The following is a 22,260-nucleotide window of genomic DNA, read 5'->3' as shown; positions in this document are numbered from 1 at the left end:
AAACCAACCTATATCCATCTTAACTCCACATCTACCACTCTTAGGGGGATGAAATCTATTTATCCCTTTGAGCACTTGGTAGACCAGAATTAAGATGGATCTAAGATGATAGAATTTCCCCTTTAAATAGTCTATGCTCACATGAATACCATGGTATTACCATGGGTTATCATAAACCCGGAGCTTAAAAATTACTATTAGTAATTTATAAAAATTAATAAAATTAATAGTTGATTTTTATTTTATTTTTTATTTTAACCAAGCTAAAATGTTTAACATACATTAAATTACAACATCCATTTTTACAGATCAAATATTTTTTCACTCTATGCTAGTTTGCATATCACAATATTTGATACCTCTCAGGGGTTAGATCCAGAGTAAAGATGGATCTATGCTGGTTTAATTCTCCCATTTAAATAGGTTACATTCCAGGTGAATACCATGGGTCAATACCATGTGCCATTTTGGTGAATACCATGGGTCAATACCATGTGCCATTTTTATTTTTATTAATACTAATATTAGGGTTAATAATGTTTTTTTTCATGGTATTAATAACAATCTAGTCCATGGTATTTGTCCCATAGTATTTTGCCCATAGGTTTCACCTAAATATAACACATTTTTTTAGTGTTCGTATATATAAGGTGACTTATGGAGTAAATATAAAAAAATGTTTTATTTGTTTACCATACCTCTCGTTTATTTATATTTTTATTAATTTACCATACCTCTTTTACAAATATGGTATTTGGCCCATAGGATTCACTTAAATAAAACCTCTTTCTTGAGCCTTCATAAATAGAACGAGGGTTATGGATTAAATATAAAAAGAGGTTTTATTTATTTACCATGCGTCTAGTTTATTTATATTTTTATTTATTTACCATACCTTTTGAGTAAGTATAAAAAGACGTTTTATTTATTTACCTTACCTCCACTTTACTTATATTTTTATTTGTTTACACCCTTGCATGTATATAAGGTGACTTATGGAGTAAATATAAAAAATGTTTTATTTATTTACCATACTTCTCATTTATTTATATTTTTATTAATTTACCATACCTCTTTTATAAATATGGTATTTGGGCTTTTGGCCCATAGGATTCACTTAAATAAAACCTATTCTTGAAAATGGGCGAATGGATTCACTTAAATAAAACCTATTCTTGAAAATTGGCGAATGGATTCACTTAAATAAAACCTATTCTTGAAAATGGGCGAATGGAAGGTTGTAACTCCTAATTTCAAAGGCTAAATTTACCTTTTTTACCCTCTCCCTTAAAAGAAGGTGGACTATTTGAGGTGATTTGTAAAAATGTACTATGATACAAAATAATCGCCCACTAAAAATTTAAAACCCCTTAATTTCGCCAAAGGGCGAACATTCGCCCCTAAAATCACCCCTACCTTCAGGTATTGGTGATGAAAGGTCTATCAACTCTTCCTGAACAGCGGAAGCTTCTTCTATTTTCCCTAACTCAATATTGGACTCTTGTATCCTTTTAGATTGCCTGGTTAAGGGCTTTCTAGGCTTGAACACAACTGTTGTAACATCATCCTCAAATTCTAGTTTCTTAGAGGATTTCATCTTCTTCGACTTTCCTTTATCAGATTCTATGACATCTGCCTGCACCAAAGGGGATTCTGCCATATCAATTACTTAAAATATCATTTAAATCACCCTCCAGGCTTGGAATTTCTCCCAAGATCACTGATTTACCCTTCTCCTTTGCAATTTGACTTCTAGTCAGTCTCCTTTGAACTGGTTTGTTAGTTGACTATTCTTGTGTCCTTTCTTTAACTTCAGCTATCTTTTCCTTTGTGGATCTAGGAGTCTCAAGAATAACCACTGATGTTTTGCTCACTTGCTCGTTCACCTGCTTTCTAGGTTTCAACTTAACAAATCTTTTTGACCTGGATATTACAGACTTGCTGGTTTCTACTGATGGAGTTTTTTTAACCTTAGGGCTAATGCCTGTATCTTGATTTTCCCTTCCAAAACCACATAAAAACAAAAATGAAGACCATTCTCCGTTGATCCTTTTAAGTTCATGTAAAACTATCAATTTAATTAGACCATGATGAAACAGGGAAGTTTCTTATCCTTGAGATTTCATTTGCACTTTATCTGCCATCTTAGCTATACTTCGATACAAGAAGTAAGGCAAATCTAAAGAAATCATACTTGTAAAATGCAACAGGAGTTTAAAATGATATGAATAAACCTTATGATATCTGACCTCACATGTAAAATAATGTTGAATGTTGAAGAGCAAGTTGGCATAGATGTCTTTGACGTAGTTCCTCTGAATTGCCTTGGTTAAGTCTGTTTTTTTAAACTCTGGCTTTAGGAACACTTTACATGGTTCCATGTAAAATCTAAAGTTTTTGAACCATATATCTTGCCCCCTAGGAATCTCTGTCACCAAAGCTATGATCTCTGGAGAAATTTGCAAGTTTAGGATTCCAACCTTTGTGTTTGAGCCAGTGAAATGTAGTGCAAACTCCTTTGTCACCTGGGTATGTCCTCCCTGCAATTTTTTACAAAACTTCCAATACCATGGTTTTTTGAAGGCTTCCACAACTGAGTTGTCTCTAGCTAAGACCTTGGTGCTTTCAGGCTCTGTTCTTAAACAATGACCAAACCTGTGACTTTTCTTTTCTTCTATCGTCTTTGCTTCTGAATTCCTGTAACAAACCAGCCTCGCTTGCTTATGGTGGTCAGCCTCGCTTGAATTATGGATGAGAGAAAATTTGGTAAGAAATTACCATAAGCTTACCATTAAAAAAAAACGATCTGTTTGAACGTTTGCATGCAAACTGTAAAAAGAAACTAGCCAACCCTTTCGAATTTGAAATTTCCTATCATGATGAACCCTAAATTCGAAATGATGAATTTTGGATGGCTACATGCTTAAGAACTGACTCCTAGCTGACACCTAATAATGAAAATTTAACGGAATCTTAATGAATTGATGTTTTGACAAGACTTTCTATGAACCCACGCTTTCATAGCGCATAGGGAAAAGCGCTATGAAAAGAGTAGCATTTTCGTAGCGCAAAACAAACATTTTACACTGTCTGCGCAACGAAAACATGGTTTCAGGGCTAATTCCAAAAATTTTCAAAATGGTTTAAGATATGAGTTTCTAAATAGAATGTAAGACTTTTGAGACATGGAATAAGGTTGTTAAACTTTATTTGGATATGAAAATGAGACCTTTGAGACTCTTAACCTATCACCTACCAATTTAAACATAGGATGACTTGACACTTATCTAATACCATGATTAGGAACAATGTAAACTCTTATGTTGGTGATAACACACTAGTTGTGTCTTTCAGAATTTTAAATGGATTATGAAACAGAAGCAATATAAGATTCAATAGAAACTAAGGAGCAATGAAGGATTCCTTAATTTGATTTCAGCAGAAAACATATAAATTACTAACATCCATTTAATAGGGTGTTCTGTATAACATATCATATTTGTCATAGTTTTTGTTATGTAATTAAGCTTTTAAAAAACAATAAAGAAAAGAGACAATGATTAAACACATGAACTGAAGAAAAACATCACCAATTCGTACACCACATGAATCCTGTGAAGAATGTCCTTGTATTATTGATACTTCCAGCAACTAGAAAATTACAATTTGTAGAGGAAAATATATTCAACAATCAACATCTCTTACTTCAAACTATGAAGTATTTATACAAATTCTAAACTAAAATATATTGAAAAAAATATCAAGATTTGTTTACAAATATCTCAAACTGTCTTACACAAATAGAACTAAAATATAGGACATTCAAAACTAATGAATCTACTTGGAACTATATTTGTGGATTTTTGGTGACAAATAAGAGTGATTTGAATTTGATATAACCTCTTATTTGATGAGGTGGCCTCCAAGTCACTAACTGTCTTTGAGCTTTTTCCTCTCGAAATTTTGAAAAATAGGGTCCTGTAATAACTTTGTATATCCCAAACCATATTAGATGCTACAAAAATGAGAGCGGTTTTTGTAAATGATTTTGTTGGAAACAAAAACCTCTTTCCGTTTTTGAAAATTCATTTCCATCGTCTCGGAAACCGCATTTGAAAACACTAGTTGAAAACAGGAAAATCATGGAAAATATACCTGCAAAGATTCATCCAAATATCCCAAACCATAACAGTTGTTACAAAAATGAGAGAGGATTTTGTGCATGAGGATGTTAGAAACAAAAACCTCTTTCCTATATTTAAATTAATTCTCATTTATTTGTAAAACATGTTTGAAATTACTATTTTGTGTAGGGGAAAAACATAATTTAACTAACCATGAAACATACATATGATGTGGAGGCGAGAGGTGACATGGAGGTGGGGGATGATTTGGAGGCACATGGTTGGAAGGAAGCTGATTATGTGGCAGAATCGGAGTGAAGGATGAGTAGAAGTTGGGGGTGGACATAACCACGAAGTTGGTTTGCAATGAGGAGTGGATACCGCTTTCAGAAGGGGGTAGAGGTAGATTATGGTATTAGTGAAGGGGGGGTACAAAATGTTGAGGAGTGGACATGTAGAGTTGGTCTGGTGGGGAGGAGAATAGCTTTTTGGACCCCACCCCCTCCCCCACAGCAATAAAGGTAGGATGGCAAGGGGGGACTGAAAAGCCTCGTTGACCATTGATCAGACGGAGTGACGATCAGGCGATTGGATGGTGCACAAGACAACCACAAGCGAAAAACTCCTTTTCTCGTTATTGAACCTTATGACATGAGCGGAAAACTTTGGTTATAATACATAATGCCTCTGAACTTTGGATAGAGACGTAATGAACTCAAATATTAGGATTTCATATAAAATTAACCACATTTTATCTTTTTGACCCCTTCTTGGAAATAATTTGGAGGATGAAATATTATTTACAATGTGAGAGTTTTGAGATAAAATACTCAATCACCTTGAGATCCTATGAATTATAGGACCCTAAGAGTGGCTCAAGCTAGGGATGGCACCTTCCATGTGAGGTGCCAAGAACACTGTAGAATAGTAGCCTGATCCATTACGTTGTTCCCAAGTCTATAACCTGTTCTGTCATAAAATTTATGTGACTAAAAAAGTGTAAAACTGAAATCAAAACCATTTTGCACACTGAAATCTGAAATATACACTGAGCAGAAAGTTGTACTGCAATCTGAAACTGAAACTGGAGAGAATGCTTTGAAAAACAAAAATGTTCAAGGCACTGAACTTATTTGCACTCTGCTACCTACTCTAATATGATAAAATCACTGCCATATCAAGTGATAACAAACATCCAGTGAAAACATTCAATCAAATGGGCACTTAACTGCAGTTTTCATTCCACTTCTTTAGGTGAATTTTTTTTTAGAAAATAGCAACTCAACTTTTCCACCAAATCCAATAGCTGCGTTGATGAATTGTGAAAATTCTCCCTTCACCGATGACTGCAATAAACTGACCAGAGGATCATGGAAAACATGCAACATAAGATCTTCAGGATGATTTAAAACAAGAAAACAAACCTCATTCCAAATTGTTGTTTTGCTTATGTGTTGAAACTGTTAAACACACATGGACAGTAAAACAATGTGAAAGATAAATCATGTGAGTTCATTTTTTATTAACATCAGATATACATTTATAGTACAACATATGACTCTTGGGTTTCAGATCCCAAGGTCTCTTGGACTGCTTAGTCTTTTCGGCTTCCACACTAACCCTTTAGGATTAGGTGTCCAACATTCCCCCCCTTAATCCGAAGGGTTATGTATGAGTCCAAGAAGAGAGCTGTAATACAAAATGTGCAAAAAATGCATGGCAGCACTAGGCTGAATGTGCTCTATGAAATGTTGGTAAAAAAGGGCGGTGGTTTAAGGATGACCACCAACACTGGAACGCTTAGTGCAGTTCCCGGAACTCTTCTAAAACTGGCAAGAAACTGAAGTTTTCTGCTAGAGGAAGTGATCCTACTGTTTTAAAGAGGGAAACCTTCAACCATAAAAGGGAGGTCTCACCCCGCATAAAAGGTAAAACTTCAACCTGAAAAGGGAAGTTTCAACCTGTGATGGTTTAAGGATAACCAACAACTCTGGAATGCTTAATGCAATTCCTGGAACTCTTCCAAAACTGGCAAGAAGCTGGTGTCTTCTGCTAGAGGAAGTGTTCTCAATCTGTTCACGGGCATCTTTGTCTCTGGCTACAACTCTGAAACTGGTGTGGCAGGTTGTGGCTCAGGCTCGCTTGATGTGACTTTGAAGCTTGTAGATGACCATCATTTCCCCCCCTGTCAGATACAAGGTGAGAAGATGGAGAAAACTCAACTGCAAGACTGTTCAATACTTTGGAACAAGTTCTGATATGTGTTTGGAATATCTTCTTGGCTGTTGATGCCCATTGCCAAGAAGCGATCCATCCAAGATGAATCTTTGTTCTTGCAGGACGTTTGTTTTTGAAGCATCTGTTTGAAGAATGGCTGGTTTTATGACAGTGCTTACATGGATGAAGATCAAAACAGTGATCTTTCAAATGGCCAACTCGGTCACAGTGTTGGCATTTCACGATCTGTTGTTTTTGTTGTTGTTGTTGCTGTGGAAGAGGGGCAGAATCTGGAACAGCTGAAGCTGAACTGTCATAAGGAGCAGGTGAACTGTCATGAATGAATCCAGCACTCTGAAACTGAATGGGCTTGGCATAGTCTGGAATATGAAAGGACAAGTCCTTGTCATATCCAAGACCAGTTTTGTGCTTGTTGTGGACAAGCTGTTCCCAAGGTCTGATGATGGGCTTGGGAAGTGCAGACTGAGTTTCTACATCTGCATATACAACTGCTGCTTTATTTGAATGAACTGTACCATTATTAACATGCTGCTGATGGGTGGTTGTCTCAATGTTCTGAACAAAAATAGGTTCAGAATGGTGTCTATTTTGATGTAGCTCTTCTTGCTGTAGTTGTGATTCAAGCTGCAAAAAATCGATCTTTTCCTGTGCATTTTGTAAACATGTCTGAATTTCTGAGAGATATCCTTTGCTGATTTGTAATGTGTCATCAACAGTGGATTGTATAAGAGTTTTCATGAACTCTAATACTTCAGTAATTGTAGCCATTTTTCTCAATAGAAATGCACCACTAGAAACTTGTTTTGGAGTGAAAATGTACCCTAAATAATCACAATGCTTGCAACAAATAGCAGACAATCACCCCAACAATTAAAGCAATCTTCTCATTAGAATCTGTTGAGAAAAACAAATTTGTTTGTTGCACATAAATTTATGCCCAAACTGCACAATAGGAACAAGTAAATTGAACAAGCAACAACTTTAAATTGAATTGGATTTTTCAAATACTCCTTCACTTTCTCGGCCAGTGGAAAAGAATAGTCAACTTCAATAGCGACTGCTAATACATTCTTGTAACTATTGATGATAGCATGTGGAGCAGCTGCAATTTTGGGAGTTGTACATAATCTCATAAACTACAAATGGATTGCTGTGGTGTGAAAATGATGATCTTCCAGAACAGAAAACAAATTCCACCTATGGCAAAGCTCTCGGTCGCTTTGTCTTCAATATAATATGATAAATGCCACCAAAAATCTTTAAAAAGACTTTGATATCCAATGCCCCACATAAAATTCAATGCGTTATGGTAAATTCAAACTTTATTGTTTAATATAGATGGACTCTGCAAGTTGTTACTTCTGTTGCCGTATAAATAACTGTCATGTTCAATGCTCCTCAAACAAATAATAGCTTGCAGCAACAAAATACAAAAATGAAGCTCTAATTTCGTATTTTCAGGGATTATATAATCTTGCTGTGAGCAACAAGCCTTCAAGAATAGTTTTCCCTTCTCTGATGCCAGCTCCTGCAGCCTCCTCTGAGGTAAGGGCCTTCTTGCTGATTATCCTGGTTCTGCTGCCGTCTTGTGTATCAAACACAATCCCAAAAGCTATCAGGGCGCTGGAACAGACAAGGCCTGAGATTCCAGCTATGGAATACCCAACTCAGAAAATGGCAAAACAAGGAGAAAGAGACAGATACCAACTTGCTTTACACAATGGGAATTTTTTTTTTTTTACAAGTATCACGATTCACAATGGAGCAATCGCGCAACAGCCTGATAACTCGCTAACCATTGCTGCTGAACAGAGTCAATTTAAGATTTTGTACTATTACCAAATTGGTTTGTGCAAATACGAGGCACAAGCAACCAAGTTATCTGTGGAAAGAATCAAACTTCTCCATAAGAGATAGAAAATAATGTCACTTTCATAGACTTAGTACATGTCAAAATTAGCAAATTGGTGAGAGACTTGCACTTGAAATGATGGCTTCCTTAAATGCAGAAACAATGCCAACGAGAATTTTGTAATAAACTTCCAACTTTGATACTATATAAACACCACTTGCAATACGCATTTTTTTTTACTGAAAAGAAATGAGAAGCCCTGCAACTGGAGTCCCGTCGAGTCTCTATATTATGGTTTGTATGCAGCCCAACGTTACAAGTACTCAACCCCTTCTCGTACTGTTAAATTCCTCACTATTTTCTTCACTTTCAATGATACTTAAAGGTATTACTCAAACAAAGCATGGAATAATAATCAAATAGAGGATACCAACGTGGAGAGTAATGCCTGGTACGGAAGAGTAACTTCAGACGAGGAATAATTTAGCATTGAGCAAAGAAACTACCTCAAGCCAAAATAGCAAGTTTAGTAAGTTGAGAGAATAGCAAAGAGACGGTGGCCACTAAGAATGGCGCAAATACCAGAGGGAAGGAGATCGATTACCAATTGTTATCAAAAGGGAGGTCGATACCAAACATTATTTTACTGTGTGAGCACTGTAAAAACCGTTATGAACTGTCAGGTAGGCGTAGAAACAAATATGACAGGCTCATGTGCCTTGGTAGCCAGGAATCCAGGATGGATGGGTATGTTTGGCGGCAAGAATAGGAAATGCTCAAGCAGAAATGGCAGATATACGGAGGAGTTTGTCCCAAGGTATACGATCCCGTGGAGATAGCCTCCGCTGTCTTTCTCTACGATCGGAACACGTTGGAGACGTGGGTTGAGAAGAATCCAGGGAAAGCAACCATCCCTCAGACCCGGGAACCTTTCAGTGCCACTGATATAACTCCGAACGCAGATCTCAGGGCAGAAATGAGACAATACTTCCAACGTGTGATGGGCAACGAATACACAGGATGGGAAGTCGTTCCCGACTATCCACAAGAACTGTCGTCGGATGAAATCCGAAATCTGCTAAGCGACATTCTTCAACTCTTCCCCAGTCCGGACGCTGGTCTTGTAAAAGAAGTTAGGAGGCTGGAGGATAAACTGCTGCTTGTTGATATTGAATGACGAGTACGGTTCGCCTTCGGAAACCTTTGTCCGTCCACCTACGCCTTACGTTTCATATACAGAGAGAGTTTTACGTTACGCTCGTGACCGTCAGAATATCCCCACAGCGTCCAACGGAATGCAGTAATTCATTGTAATGAGTACGCAATACAAATTTGAGCTCTAAATGGGCCAGCCATTCGGCCTGTCAGCCAGCGCATGCAACTTTAACACCTGAAGAAATTGCGAAAGCCTTTAGGCATAACAGGAAATACCTTCATGCAAAGTCGACCCGGAATATGAAAGAAGTTTTGGAGTTGTTAAAAGGCTGCGGTTTGAATAAACTGTAAATGGGACAGCATTGACAGCGCTGGACAGGACAGCGCTTCTTCAGGAACGTTCATGGGCAGTCCAGAGCGCAGGTACAGAGAGGGCAGGTATGAAACGTTTATGAGCAGTTACAAGGAGCGTTTCGTATGCAGAGAGCAGCGTATTAAATGTAGGTGGAGTAGCTACAGGAGCAGCATAATTATCATGAAACGCTTGGCAGTCAGTAAATCGCAGATGGATCAGCGCTTTAAATGGGGCATTTATGGACAGAGCGCAGTGGTGACAGAGGCGTTATAAGGCAGCGCTTGAAAAGAATATGGCAGAGGGCCGGGACTGCTCACGACAGAGGAATGGCAGCGCTGAAATAGGTGGCTCACAGAAACAGGTGGCTCACAATGGAGCAGGGCAGGAGATTGCCCGCTCTGATACCATGTTAAACACACATGGACAGTAAAACAATGTGAAAGATAAATCATGTGAGTTCATTTTTTATTAACATCAGATATACATTTATAGTACAACATATGACTCTTGGGTTTCAGATCCCAAGGTCTCTTGGACTGCTTAGTCTTTTCGGCTTCCACACTAACCCTTTAGGATTAGGTGTCCAACAGAAACTGATTCTCTTCAAACAGAATGGGAGAAAATTGTTTTTCCTTGTTATTATCCATTGTAGTCAAGTGTTTTGAATGCTCTTGAATCTTCTCATATACGACAACAATATCATATGCAACAAGTAAATCCTTATCATTCACTTAGTCACAAGAAAACTTACAATATAGTTGCAAACGCTCATTAATTTCAAGTGAAGGAATATGACTTGCATCATTATTTTGTCTTTCTTCATTAACATCTAAGGAAGAAACTAATGATTGAGAAAATTTATTATCTTCTTCAAGGGATGTAACTTGAGACAAGATATAACATGAAAGATAATTGGAGACAAGATCTTCATCATGAAAATCTGATTGGTCTCTATCACTGAAGAAAACATTGTTTGTTGAAATTGTTCTTGTGGATTAAGAGAATTAATCTCCGTTGGTTCTTCTTTTGGATCACAAGGCTACTATAAATCAACAAATGAATGTTCAACCATATGCTCAATTACCTTTACTTGCTGATTAGCAAAAGGAATTTGTTCTTTAATTTTATCTTCTGCAATTGAGACAATCACAATGTTAATGTGTTCATCCATGGTATTTGAAATATCTTGTTGATTTTCACCACTGTCCTCTTCTTGATCGGGTTCAGGTTGTTGAATTTCTTCCTTAACCTCTGGTTGATCAGTTTTTTGTGGTGTTGCAAGAATCATTTCTTGAGGGGAATTTTCATGAACATATAAACAACATATATCCTATGTTTCTTCTTGAGGGGAAGAAAATTCAAGGAAGACTTCTACTTTTTGTTCATAATGTTGGAAAGGATTTCCATCTAAAGGATCTAGTATTTCATTGTTTGTGAATTGATCATCATCATAGTAATCTTCTAGATATTGAATAAAACTTTCAAAATGATCAGAATAGTTTTGAATCAACAACAAATATGGATAATCCTCTTTGTATTTCTCACAAAAAACAGTATGAAAATGCTTTAATGAAGATCTAGCCTTTTCCCCCAAAGTTTCCATAAAAATTTTCATAAGACAATCTTCATGAAATTTGACTTTAAGGTTATGGATGTGCATATGCAACCTCAATAAATGTACAACAGCATCATCTCCTTTTTTATCTTTAAACAATGGAAGATAAGTTAACCAATCAATGTTGGGCATGGGATTTGGAAAACCTGGAATTCTTAATCTGTCCATAGGAGCATATCTGTGTTGTATTCTTGAACTCATTTTGAAAACAATCAATAATGGAATGGAGTCACCATAAGTGCTTTAAAATATTGGATTCTTTGATAAGGGAATCACCATGCAAACTTTGAGCTCTAGATTCTTGAAACATGGGGTTGCCAGGTGAATGATACAACCTTCTTGCGTCTGATCACTATCCACAATTAGTAATCAAATCTGGAACTTGATATGATTTTTTGAGGAACATGAAATGTTCTTCTCCAGTTTGGTTGCCACTATGTTGTCGTTTTGTATTTTTGAGGTTTAGGGAGTAAACACATAGGAGAACATCAAAATCACTTTAGAAGTTGCGATTTATCCCTGCTAGCCTCAAAGAGGGATCCCTATGTAAAATTTAAGTATGTTTGGGATATGAATTTTAGGCTAGTTATTACTGTACTGATTGTTTTGATTGGATTGCTTGGTTGATTAAATTGTTATAATTCCATTGGGCTATGAAGTTTAAATATTAACTGGATCTGCATCAAATTTTGAAGGAGTTTCACAGGGAAATCTAGGTTGCACTAGTTGGATCTTTCAAAATTTTAAATGGATTATGAAATAGAATAAATGTAAGATTCAGTAGAAACTAAGGAGAAATGAAAGATTCTTTAATTTGACTTCAGCAGAAAACATAAAATTACTAACAGTCAGAATAGGGTGTTTTGTTTAACATATCCTATTCATCACAATTTCTGTTATGTAATTAAGTTTTTCAGAAAACAACAGAGAAAAGAGACAATGATTAAACACATGAACTGAAGAAAAACATCACAAATTTGTACACCACATGAATCCTGTGAAGAATGTCCTTGTATTATTGATGCTTCGAGGAACTAGAAAAATAAAATTCACAGAGGAAATTATATTCAACAATCAGCATCTCTTACTTCAAACTATGAAGTATTTATACAAATTGTAAACTAAAATATCTTGAAAAATATATCAATATTTGTTCACAAATATCTCAAACTGTCTTACACAAATAGAAACAAAATATAGGACATTCAAAATGAATGAATCTACTTGGAACTATCTTTGTGGATTTCTGGTGACAAATAAGAGAAATTCGAATTTGATAGCAACTCGTATTTGATGAGGTGGTTTCCAAGTCACTAACTACCTTTGAGCTTTTTCATCTGGAAATTCTGAAAAATAGGGTCCTGTAATACCTTTGTATATCCCAAACCATAATAGATGTTAGAAAACGGAGAGAGGATTTTGTAAATGAATATGTGGAAAAAACAACCCTCTTTCTGATTTTAAAAAATAATTTCCATCTGCCCAGAAACCGCATTTGAAAACACTGACTGAAAACATGAAAATTCGTGAAAATATACCTGCAAAGATTCATATGAATCTTCAAAACCATAATAGTTGTTACGAAACTGAGAGAGGTTTTTCTACATGAGGACAATAGAAACAAAAACCTCTTTCTTATTTTGAAAATTAATTCTCAGTTGTTTGTAAACCAAGTTTGAAATTATTGTGTTGTATAGGGGAAAAAGCATAATTTAATTGACCATGAAACAAACATATGACATGAAGGCGAGAGGTGACATGGATGTGGGGGATAACGTGGAGGCACATGGTTGGTGGGAAGCTAATTAGGTGGTAGAATAGGAGTGGAAGATGAGTGGAAGTGGAGGGTGGACGTAACTGGAAAGACTGTTTATGGCAAGGAGCGGATACCGCTTTTGGAGGGGGGTAGAGGTGGATTGTGGTATTAGTGAAGGGCAGTCAGAAATGTTAAGGAGCGGACAAGTAGATTGGGTCCGGCGGGGAGGAGAACATCTTTACAAACCTCCCCTTCCAATAAAGGTAGGATGGCAAGGGGAGGTCGAAAATCCTTGTTGATCATTGATCTGACGGAGTGACGATCAGGCAGTTGGATGGTGCAAGGGACTTAACTACAAGCGACAAACTCCTTTTGTCATTTTCGCCCCTTATGGCATGAGCGAAAAATTTTGGTGATAATACATAATTCCTCTGAACTCTGGATATAGACATCTTTGATGAACACCAATATTGCAACAAGAATGATGCAACTCCTTGGGCTACCAGCTTTACTTTCTCAACCCAGGGTTCATACAAATTTGGAGGTGACAGTGTTGTATACACAAGTAAAAGTGATGGTTTTTCCTTTTGTCACTATTCAGCTGGTGAGAGACCACTAGGGTTTTCAATCCAGACTTCTATGGATTCAGAAGAAGTTTGATTATAGATGAAAGAAAGAGAAATCTACTCTAGGAGAAAGTTTGTCTACTGCAATAAGGAAAAGGACTGAAATCCAATGTTAAAAACACACCATTTCCTAACTAATAGTTGAGAAACTATTTTTTATAAGAATGCCAAGCTAACATGTATGAAATGTTATTTTCCTAAGCATGAAAGTTCAAAACATCAAACATCACTACTGTGCATGTAAAGGACTGAAATAAATCTGTTTTTTTCTTTTTATTCTTTTTATGGAACAAGTGTGAAAGCCAATCTCTTTTGGTGGTGTGGCAGGTGGCTTAGGGATGTTGGTGGATGGTTGGAAGGTTTGGGAGACCCTTAGGTGACCTTGGGTGGCTTCTTGGAGGTTTTCCCTCCATTCGGTCTTAGAATATGCCACTACAGGAAAACCTATAGGATGTCCTAAAAACCTAAAATATTCCTTGTATTTCTATAGGATATAACCAAGAGAAAAACGATGGGTGTTGGAGGTGATGAAAGGATTAGGAAAGGTGGTTGGTGGATGGAATGGAGTGAGAAAATGCCTAGGATCATTAAGAACTCAAAACTAAGGTTGGGAAATGGTTGGATTTGCTCAACATGCTTGGAGAAGTTTCCATGTAAGATGATGAAATTGGTGGTCTTAGTGAAAGCAAGGAATGATTATGCATGGATGAAGTTGGAAGGAGATTTCTTGCTATGAAATCTTTCTCTACTTTTGAAATTCCTGCACTACATCAAACAATGATATTTGCTCAAAAATCATGTAAACAATAAGAATTTCAATGAGCTAGAAAAACAGAGTTTAATGAGCTAGCTGTCTACTTCATGCATGAGGAAAATTTGTAGAATAAGATGAAATCATTGATGAGATCTACTATAAAACTGAAAATGGAAGAAATGGTAATTAAATCCTACACTTACAAACTGATCAAATGATGGCTCAAGTACAATAAATTCTAAATTCTATGAGAAAGTAGATCTAATTAAATTTGGTTAATTTCTGAAAAAGAGGCTTCAAAAGTCCATTCAAATATCTCAAACCATAATAGTTGTGTAAAATAATATCTTAAAGCATAATAATTATGTAAAAATTGAAAGAGGTTTTTGTAAATGAATCTGTTGCTAACAAAAAAAATCTTTTTATTTTCAAAACTTAGTTTCCAAATGTTAAGAAACCATTCCCTAAATTGATTGCTAAAACAAAAAAACAAAAAAACAAAGTGTTGCAGTTTGATTAGTCAGCCCCACCATTCTAAATTTTTGGAACCAAAACTGACAAATTATCTGTCAACGTGAGTTTTTGTGGAAGATTTTAAATAGTGGCTCCAAACCATTACCCCTGAAGTTTTTACCCTGAAACTAAACTGTGATAAAACTTGATATAATCCTGAAACTAAACTGTGATAAAACTTGACATTATATCAAGGAACACACAAACACCCCTGACAACGATGAGATCTCGCGGCGTCCGTGGAAGGTTAGGATCGATCTAGGAGTGGCCGACTGCTGTAAGGTAACATTGGTAACAATCCCGCTCCCACTGAGAATGAAAATCCCTCGTTGTGACCTGCATTTGAATGTTGCCAACCTCTCCTCTACGTTAGATCCATTGGTAACCTTCAGTAAGTTCTGAGGGTGTTTGCGCTCTCTGCTGTAAAAATTGTGGGGTTTAGGCATGTTTTTGGAGCCAACGCCCTGCTGCGATGTTCAAGTCTATTTTTCCTATCAATTCCATTCAGCAACTTGCCGCATTTAAAAATTCCAAATATTAAGATTGATTTTATATATATATATGGATATATTTATCTCATGTTTTTTTTTATTATAAAATGATATGGATGGTCAGTGAAAATTATAGGGTTGCAGATGGGGTCTCTTAGGGCAAAAAAAACTTTGGACTTGTAAATTTATAGCATTAAATAGTAAGTCAAAAAGGAAATTACTAGTTTACTTAAAGTATATGAAAAGTTTTTGAATTTCCAATAAAAACAAGAATTATAGAGTTGTTCCAATTTATGTACAACTTATGCAATTAATTACAAAATATAAATGCACTAAATATATAAGAGCCTAGATCCATCTTAACTCTCGAATGGATATACCAAGCCTTGAGAGGGATCAAATTTCTTTTCACTCTAAAAATGTTTGCACCTCAAGAGATTTGATACCTCTTGGTGCTTGGTAGATTCAGAATCAAGATGGATCTAGGCTAGTTTAATTATTAATAATTGAAATTATAATTATTAATTTATTTTTATTTTAATGTAATTTGACCAAGTCAAAATGTTTTGTTTGTTCATTTTATTTTGTTTTTTTGTTTTATGTTTTTCTCAAAAAATAAATCTGAACTTTTTATTAGAGAATAAAGAGTTACATCAACAAATGCACATTGGTGCATTAAAAAGAGTGTCCCTATATATCATACATACATGATCAAAATCATTGCCCTTGATTCAATGTCTATAGATGATATCAAAAAATAGTAAGTTTGTCAAATACATGCACGTGTCATAGATCAAACTACTAAATATCATAAACATATATATATATATATATAACAATAACATTTTGTGTGATGTAAAGACTGTCAAAAAATAAAAACCATATGATGGGCTAGATCTTTAGAAAAGAATGGTGCTAAAAACTATGAATTGAGTCGTCTATATATTTAGTGACATGCCAATTCCCCGTATTTTGTTGAATGCCTTTTTTAGATAAAAGATAATTTATAATTTATATGGTAATTTTATCCATATCTTGTTTATAATTTATATGGTAATTTTATAATTATATCGTGTAAATGTGAAACTGAGAGGCCTTATAGGCAAGGTAACAGGAACTTGACCAACTGAGCTATCTCATGAAACTAGATACAAAGTATTAATATTTGAACCTCCATCTATTAATATAAAAATAAAAAGTACATATATATATATATATATATATTGCAAATTTAAAATGTATATTTTAATTACATTAGAAATAGGATGTGACATTAAAGTTAGAATTAAAGTAGTGTTATATAATGTAAATTTAAGATATAAATTTTAATTACATTGGAAGTAGAAATTGACATTAGAGTTAAGATTATAGTCACAAAAGAAACCAATAATCTATTTAAAGTAAGCAAAAAGTAACTAAATTATTAAATAGTTATTGCAATTTAACTATAAAGTTACTAAAATATTACGAAGTTATTCCAATTTAATCACATAATGGAAACATGTATAGTATAAATAAATACTAATTTTATAGTATATAGACTAACATTATTTTAATAAATACTAATACTATGCGGAAGGAATTATTTTTTCCAATGTTGTTTGTTATTTATTTATAGGATGTTATTCAATAATTTAAATTATTTTAATAAATGCTAATAATATGTGTGGAAGGTATTATTTTTTGCAATGTGATTTGTTATTTATTTTATGATGATGTTCTTTAATAATTTATATGGTAATTTTATAATTGTATTATGTAAATGTGAAAAGATAAATATAAATTTAGAGATACAAAATATTCATATTTGAATCTCCATCTATTAAAATAGAAATAAAAACACATAACATATATAATGAATATTTAAGATGTAAATTTTAATTATACCGGAATAAGATGTAAGATTAGAGTTAAAATGTAAATTTTAATTACTCTTGAATTCATTTTTTTAAAAAGGGTTTGATTTTATTTTTTATTTTTTAAATTGGTTGTGTTAAGAGGTGGAGATGTTTATGCTAAATTGTTAGATTTTAAATTAAACTAGAATAGTGATATAAAATGTATATTTAAGATGTAAATTCAAATTATTCTTGAAGGTTTTAATTTTTTTTTATTTTTTGTAAATCGATTGTTTTAAGAGAGGTTTTATAAATTAGTATAGAGAGATGTTCATGCTAAATCATTTAACTCTAGATCTATCAAGCTTCAAGAATAATCAAATCTCTTGAGATACAAACCTCTTTTAAAATGAAAAGAGATTTGATCTCTTTCGTACTTAGCAGATCTCGAGTTAAATGTCAAATAGATAAAATCATGTAACACTACAATGGTATCAACCTTGATTCTCTTTCTCTTCTCTCACATCGAAAAAAGATAAAACATAAACCAACTACATAAATAAAGTAAGTTCAGTTGTAGCATATCACAATTACAAACACCACACCATACATGACCACCCCTGAAAAAAATAAAACATAAACGAGCTAAATAAATAGAGTAGATTCAGTTATCACATATCACAATTACAAACAGCACATACTATACATGATAAGCCCTGCCAGTTTACCCTAATGATGAACACCACACACTATACATGTTAAACCCCGGCTAGTTTACCCTAATTCAGGAAACATCATGCTTGTGTATATCCCAAATTACTACACGCTATATGGTAAACCCCTGCTAGTTTACCCTAGTTCAGTAAACATCATGCTCGTGTAAATCCCAGATGAGTAGCAGCACATGACAATTGAAAACACCACACACCAGACATGTGAAAGCCTTCCCAGTTTACCTTAGTTCAGTAAATGGCATCATGCTTGTGTAAATCCCAAATGAAGACTTGCTTGAAAATGATGAAGAATGCAGTATTATGAACACCACAAATCAATTCAACGATCTCTCTCTGGATATTCGATCTTGAGCTGATCCAACAGAACCTTACCCAGTAATGGCTTGTTCGCAAAAGCTTCGTAGTACTCCCCATACTTGTATCCTCTGTACTGAGCGGGATGCTTATCATCAATCAAGGACTCTGCAGGAGCAACGAAGGAATCCATGGAAGGGGGATGGAACGTAGGAATTGATATACGCGCAGAGGAAGAGTTGGTTACTGCTCGATGCAAAACACTCTTGAATCTCCCATTGCTCACAACCTGTTGGTTTTACACAAACAATTAGAAGTGTTTTTTATGAATACCATCACAGGCTCAAGGAAATTGAATCAAGTATAATAGAATATATGTGCCTTGCCATTGCACCATTTACTGACCTGCACCTGATCTCCCAAATGGATGGCGAAGGCGTTCGGTATGGGTTTTACAGTGACCCACTTTCCATCTTCTTTTAGGACTTGCAGGCCGCCGACATCATCCTGCATTAGAACAGTGACGCTACCTTTATCTGTATGGCCTGCAATTCCAAGGGTAAGATCTGGGTTTGGGCACGGAGGATAGTAATTTATAACCATGAATTGGGTATTTTCTCCAATAACTTTATTCAAGTAATCGGAATCAAGCCCTAGAGCTTCAGAAATCGCTGCCAGCAGCTTGAGGAATAGTGCATGCAACTCCTCAGCGTATTTGCCTGCAGTCTCCCTGTAACAAGTGAACGAGTTAGATGGTTGAAACCTGTTTGGCCAATTATTGTACCAAAAGAATGCCAAGCGCTCGAAGCATGCCCTGAAACAGGTGAAATAACCTAGAGAATAAAAACATGTAATGACATCTTTCCAGCGATTAGAAGCCTCTGCCCCTAATGAAATCCTGGAATTGCCTTAGCCCCTTTAGAAATCATGGTAGAAGTAAATCTTCCCTTGTTGATGGGGCAGCCATTTATATGTAAATTGACAATTATACTGTTATTCCCTAAACATGTAATGAAACAAGTGAAATCAAGTAGAGAATAAAAACATGTAATGACATCTTTCCAGCGATTAGAAGCCTCTGCCCCTAATGAAATCCTGGAATTGCCTTTGCCCCTTGAGAAATCATGGTAGAAGTAAATCTTCCCTTGTTGATGGGTCAGCCATTTATATGTAAATTGACAATTATACTGTTATTCCCCAAAGACTCTGGATGATGTGATTTGATACCTTGTTTTGAAGTCATCTGGTATCCTCAGACAAGATTAATTGTCCCAGATATATCTGGTATATATATACTTAGTAAATTTTAGTAATCAACTAGCAAGGACAGATTTAGCTGGTATATATATATTTAGTAAATTTTAGTAATCAACTAACAAAAACTGCGAGTCCTTTCTCTCACAAACAAAAAATCTTTCTTATACTTACCTAACAAAAAAATCTTTCTTATACTTACCTATATGCTGCAGGTTTTTCAGGCCAAGAGCTCATGACTTCCTCCAGAGGTTGACATGTGTGCGTCAAATAGTCCCTCCAGTTGAGGACCTTTTCTTTGCTCAAATTGACACTTGTACCAACCCGAGTCGGTTGGTTGCGGTCCTCTGAGTAATAGCGTACTCGGTCTTCCACAGGCATTTCGAAGAATTCCTTGGCAACCTCCATCATGTTTTTCATGACTGCTTCTGGTACTCCATGGTTCACTATCTATATATAATAATCAGTCAAAAATAAACTTATGCATTAAGGGCGCAGATTAGTTATTGACCTCAATCTTTAAAAATATTTGAGATTACAAACTTAAGAGGTATGGAAGGCTTCACCTGGAAAACGCCATCCTGCTCACACGCATGTCGGATTTGTTGGATTACAGTGCTTCTGTCAGGGCCATCGAGGCCTTTGAGATCCACCACCGGAATTTCCTCAGAGGAAGACACCTGAGACAAATGGGGGCGTTCATGAAGAGGCAGAATATATTTATCCTGCACTTGGAGATGTTTCATTCCATTGGTGATGAGCTTTTCAATACCACTGAGCGCAGGGGTACTCTGCACACTTTCCATTGTCGATAACCTCCCTCTTCTTTCTTTCTGTCTGGAGTTGTGTAGGATTGACTTGAGGCTCGCTGGTATTGGAATAAAAATTACGAAAATTCGCGATCCGATTAGTATTTCCAATAATTCGACAAAAAATTGGATACAATCGCAGTCCGATTCATTGTTTGTCCACTCCTTGCGCGGAATGCTAGGTGCAGCGCACCTAGACACAAAATAGATGGTGAGTGCCCTCAATGGCTGACTTGTAAAGGCCGGAAAATTTTGTAAGGATTAATTGACATTTTAAATATGTTTATATATGGAAGAAATTCTAAATAAGTTTTGAATATTTAATTTTTAAATATATATAATTATAAAAAATGTTGGATAAATTTTGAAATTATGCTGGTTCTGTATTTTGAAATTAGGAGCCTGCTGGTTCCTAGATTACAGTTTTGAGATTTAAAAAAAGAGATTTCGGAGAGGAGGTCAGTATATATATATTTTATTTAAAATGAATTGTAGTTTTAATTTTTTTGGGAAGAAAAAAACTTGGTTTATATAATATACTAGTACATTTGTTAAAACATATACACTTTCATATTGTCGTACATTTCTATATGTATACCAAAATATTGTTATAAGATAGGAAAATACAAAACAATGCATTGTGAAACAATCCATACCCATCTTGAACACCAAGAAGGAAATTACAAAAAAGCATCATATATCCCCATGCCATATACAACCAAGACTTTGAAAGTCTGCCTAGGCTTGTTTATATTGATCAAAATTATTAGAAATTATTTAAATTTCAAATTGAATGAAAAGAACATAAGTAGAAAATAATGTTTTTGCAAACAAAGTATATATATCTAAATGTTTAAATGTTTAATATGTATGTTGTCAATTCTTTTATCGAATTACTTGGAAAATATAATTCCTACTTGTCTTAGGTGTGATTATTTCTATGTAAAGGAGTTTGTAGCTTGTTATTCATGCCACAATCCATGGTAATCAAATTGTTTAATATTGGTTATTTTATTCTTTGAATTTTATGTTTATAGTTAGAATATAAATTCTGACCAAACAGTTTAATCTTGGCAGACCATTAAATAAGTAGAGAAAATAAGAGTTCATCAGTTTAATCTAAGCCCTTGGATGATATAAGGTTAGAATTAGATAGATTACTTTCTAAAAGAAAAATGGATGACAAGGGTTTGCTAGCCTAAATTCACCCACATAAAGAAAAAATGGTAGGGTAAGTAATGGATAAGTAGAAGAAAGGTTGCTGAAGTATAAAGTTGATTGGATAAAAATACATGCATCATGATTAGACACATATTTCAATATGTATGATCAACTATGGAAGAAAAAACAAAGGTTTGAAAGTTAATGTGATTAACTCCCCCTCATTCATTTTCCCCTTACTAATTTCCTATCAACAAGTATATTCTAGCACTTCAAATCCTTCAAGTTAAAGAGGCTTAGAGCATTTCTTTGACTTTTGGTGGGACTGGACCCTCGGCTTAATGACTTATGGACATCAAGTGTTAGAATCCCCTTCATGAAATTCATTTCCCCCTCATTATCCTAATAAAACCTCTTTTCCTAAGGATAAACTTCATTTGCTTAGGAAAAGTGAAAACCCCCACGTTAAATTCTATTTCACTCAAACAACCCACAAAGGTACTTTATCCTAAGTATGAAATGTATGTGAATAAAATGTGAAAATTTTACATTATGTTAAGGATATGCTCACTCTGCTCACTTCATATTATTTTTAACTTTATTATATAAATCCCCATATACCTTTTCCCGAATATTAATTAAATCCCCTAAATAAATATCCCAATCCTTAGTTTTAAATATAAACTATAAA

The 22,260-nt window shown here is 34.9% G+C and overlaps 1 protein-coding gene across 1 annotated transcript; it reads right to left on the bottom strand.

The window, feature by feature from the left end:
* Positions 1–17,979: 17,979 nt before the first annotated feature.
* On the bottom strand, positions 17,980–20,540 carry LOC149147089 (protein DMR6-LIKE OXYGENASE 1-like). The gene is made up of 4 exons (XM_089442344.1): positions 20,166–20,540; positions 19,802–20,049; positions 18,751–19,075; positions 17,980–18,634 (listed from the first exon to the last, which is right to left on the bottom strand). The coding sequence occupies exons 1-4, from the start codon at positions 20,403–20,405 to the stop codon at positions 18,371–18,373; spliced, it is 1,077 nt and encodes a 358-aa protein (XP_089298470.1). The 5' UTR covers positions 20,406–20,540; the 3' UTR covers positions 17,980–18,370.
* Positions 20,541–22,260: the final 1,720 nt, after the last annotated feature.

This window comes from Pinus tabuliformis, chromosome 9 (genome assembly GCF_031772625.1).
Source record: "Pinus tabuliformis cultivar Carrire ecotype Pingquan chromosome 9, CPIR1, whole genome shotgun sequence".
Lineage (NCBI taxonomy): Eukaryota > Viridiplantae > Streptophyta > Pinopsida > Pinales > Pinaceae > Pinus > Pinus tabuliformis.
This window is presented reverse-complemented; position numbering and strand designations above follow the sequence as displayed.

Coding starts and splice junctions, on each gene's coding strand:
- LOC149147089 (XM_089442344.1), bottom strand. CDS start 20,405: ATGGAAAGTGTGCAGAGTACCCCTGCGCTCAGTGGTATTGAAAAGCTC. Junction 20,050..20,165: donor AGCAGGATGGCGTTTTCCAG/GTGAAGCCTTCC, acceptor TATTATATATAG/ATAGTGAACCATGGAGTACC. Junction 19,076..19,801: donor GAAAAACCTGCAGCATATAG/GTAAGTATAAGA, acceptor CACTTGTTACAG/GGAGACTGCAGGCAAATACG.